We start from the raw sequence: 2,528 nt of genomic DNA, 5'->3' as shown, positions 1-2,528 counted from the left end.
TTTAAAGACGATACGTCAACTTAAAGTCCATTAAATTAAATTTTAATGGAATGGCATATTCAAGAAAGAAATCAAGCTGATTTTGGCAGATAAAATCCAAACAGAGGATCTGGATTCTACCTGGAGGCACGATTGCAAAAAAGAAAAATGAATGAAAGCATGTTCAACTTTCAAGAATAGATAGTATCTACAGAACATAAAATATAGCACAAGGCTCAAGATTTCCCATGAAGTCAGTACTGTATCTACTGCAATGACGTTGCTCATCGCTTTGCTAAAGTTTCTCTTTCTGTTGATGGTTTGGTTGACTGGAATGAGTGGCCCCATGCAATCATCAGGATTCCCTCTTAAATGATTGTAATTTGCTCTAGTTTCTTTAATGAATTTCGTTCTTTTAAAATAAAAATAAAAATAAAAAATACCTTCACTTTATGAAAAAAGACCATGACAATTCGGTAACACAACACAAAACCAACTATTATTCAATACAAGACAAGTCCCCAAAGCACACGAGGATCAGAGGTTTTCAACTTGAAATCTCTGAAAATGACAAGTTGATCGGATGGATACTATATTAAGTAGAATGCTAGCAACTTTCTCTCGAAAAAGAATGATGATTAGAGAATTATTATTTTTAATTACTACATCACATTACCACGACACTAATTGTTGTTAGAGAATTAATTCTTCACTATTAAACAAGAACCGAACAAACGAATACAATTAACGTATTTGAAGCCAGCTGAATGTGTGTTTCTTGGTCCCCGGCAAGGCACAGTTGGATTGCTTTTATTGTGATGCCAAATCATTGCACCTTGACTAAGCTCTGCTATATTTATCAGCAGCTGTAAAAAGAGGGGGATTAGTAAAACTTTTGTTTGCTTAAATTTCACAATAAAAATAAAATTCGCATATAAATTTAATTATTTAAGAAAAGGAGTGGGGTTGGAAAACTCCCCTGTTCTTGCATATTGCAGAGGGATTGATGTATGCATACAGTAACAATAGGGCATGCAGTTAATTATAACACGCTGCAGACATGAACTAGATACAGAGGCGTTAACTCTGGAGAAACCACTGCCTCATTCCTTTAAAGTTTCAAACTCGTTGGCATGCATTACGGCCTCATTCCCTATGTATATACTTAGCCGCCTTAGTTTCTTCAACTTGGCAAGGTCACCGAGTCTTGAGGGAGTATTTATCAAATTGGCTATGAGAAAACCTTTAAGTACTTGGAGGGAAGAGAGTTTGCCAATCCCTTTCGGCGTGCCTCCTAGGAAGTAACACTCTGATATATCCAAATGAGTGAGCTTCCTCAACGATGAGATATCTGAAGGCAATGTCTCTAAATTGTGGCATGCTCTCAGATCCAGAATTTCAAGGCTGATGATGTTAAAGATACAAGAAGGAATCCCTGTTATTCCTGATATTCCTCGGAGACTAAGATACTTGAAGCTCAAGTAGTGCTGGGCCCCAATACCTTTCAAAAATAATCCTTCATCATCCACTTCAATGTGATGCGTGGGTGAGCTCTGCCACCGTCCCAGCTGAAGAACAACAACTTTCTTCAACTTGCTAAGCCATTCACGTTTGAAGCTAAGATAGTTGCTGTTCACATTGACTACTGTAAATAAATCTTCCTCACCCGGAGAAGTTGGGTTCTGATCAAAAACTAAGCACGCGCGCCTGCACAATGATACTTGACATGATGGCATCCAAGGCCTGTCTGAATCAAAGTGGAAGAGCAGAGCGTCCCTGGCCAAGTCTATCAGCATACAACGAATCCAAGGGTGCAGCGTGCAACGAGTGGATAAATTAACATTTCCATGTGGTTGAATCAAGCGCTGTTTCATGAGTTTGCCAAAGATTTCTTCTCCTACCTCTTCGGCTGTCTTATCTTGGGTGGCCGTGATGAAGCCCTCCCCAATCCACCAGTAAATTAGAGGCCTTTTCATTATCACCGACTCCTCAGGAAAGATTGAGAAAGAGAGGAAGCAGAGCCTCCACTCGGTGCCCCCAAGATGTTCGTAACTCCTCCTCAGATTAGCCATGGCACGGCTTTCGTAAATTCCTTTCTCCAAGCCCATTTGTGACAACTTTTTTGATAGCTTCTTAGCTGCTGTTAGACCCCACTCGGGCTGAGACCGATGCGTAAACTCTAAACTGCGTTCAGGGTAACTCGGTAACTCCACTAAAGAGATTGAGGCTTTTATTTGGTCTGTGATTGCCTCCAGGCTGTTGAAAGGATTGCTCTCATCATCTCCCAAGAACAACTTGTAAACTAGACGTTCTAAGACAGTGAATTGGCTGAACAGAGTGTGCTCCCAGAGCGTAACTCTAGGTAGCAACTTTAAGTCTTCCATTTGTTGAAGCTCATCTTCAATCTTTTTGAAGCGACTCAGAACCACCTCCTGATCATCACCTGGCTTTATGCGTGCAATGGCCTTGGCTTTGGCTTTTCCCAGACGATCCAATAACTTGGGCAGGAACTTCTCTGCATTTCTTGAGGTTGAGGTGACATTTCTCAT

The 2,528-nt window shown here is 40.5% G+C and overlaps 1 protein-coding gene across 1 annotated transcript; it reads right to left on the bottom strand.

Moving 5' to 3' along the window:
- Nucleotides 1-1,082: 1,082 nt before the first annotated feature.
- On the bottom strand, nucleotides 1,083-2,528 carry LOC148918277 (uncharacterized). The gene has a single exon (XM_089050529.1). The coding sequence runs from the start codon at nucleotides 2,526-2,528 to the stop codon at nucleotides 1,083-1,085; it is 1,446 nt and encodes a 481-aa protein (XP_088906655.1).

The sequence above is a fragment of the Prunus mume genome, linkage group LG4 (assembly GCF_029339155.1).
Source record: "Prunus mume cultivar Tortuosa linkage group LG4, ASM2933915v1, whole genome shotgun sequence".
In the NCBI taxonomy this organism is placed as follows: Eukaryota; Viridiplantae; Streptophyta; class Magnoliopsida; order Rosales; family Rosaceae; genus Prunus; species Prunus mume.
This window is presented reverse-complemented; position numbering and strand designations above follow the sequence as displayed.

What these genes read in the sequence shown, in the direction of transcription:
- LOC148918277 (XM_089050529.1), bottom strand. Translation starts at nt 2,528, where the DNA reads ATGAGAAATGTCACCTCAACCTCAAGAAATGCAGAGAAGTTCCTGCCC.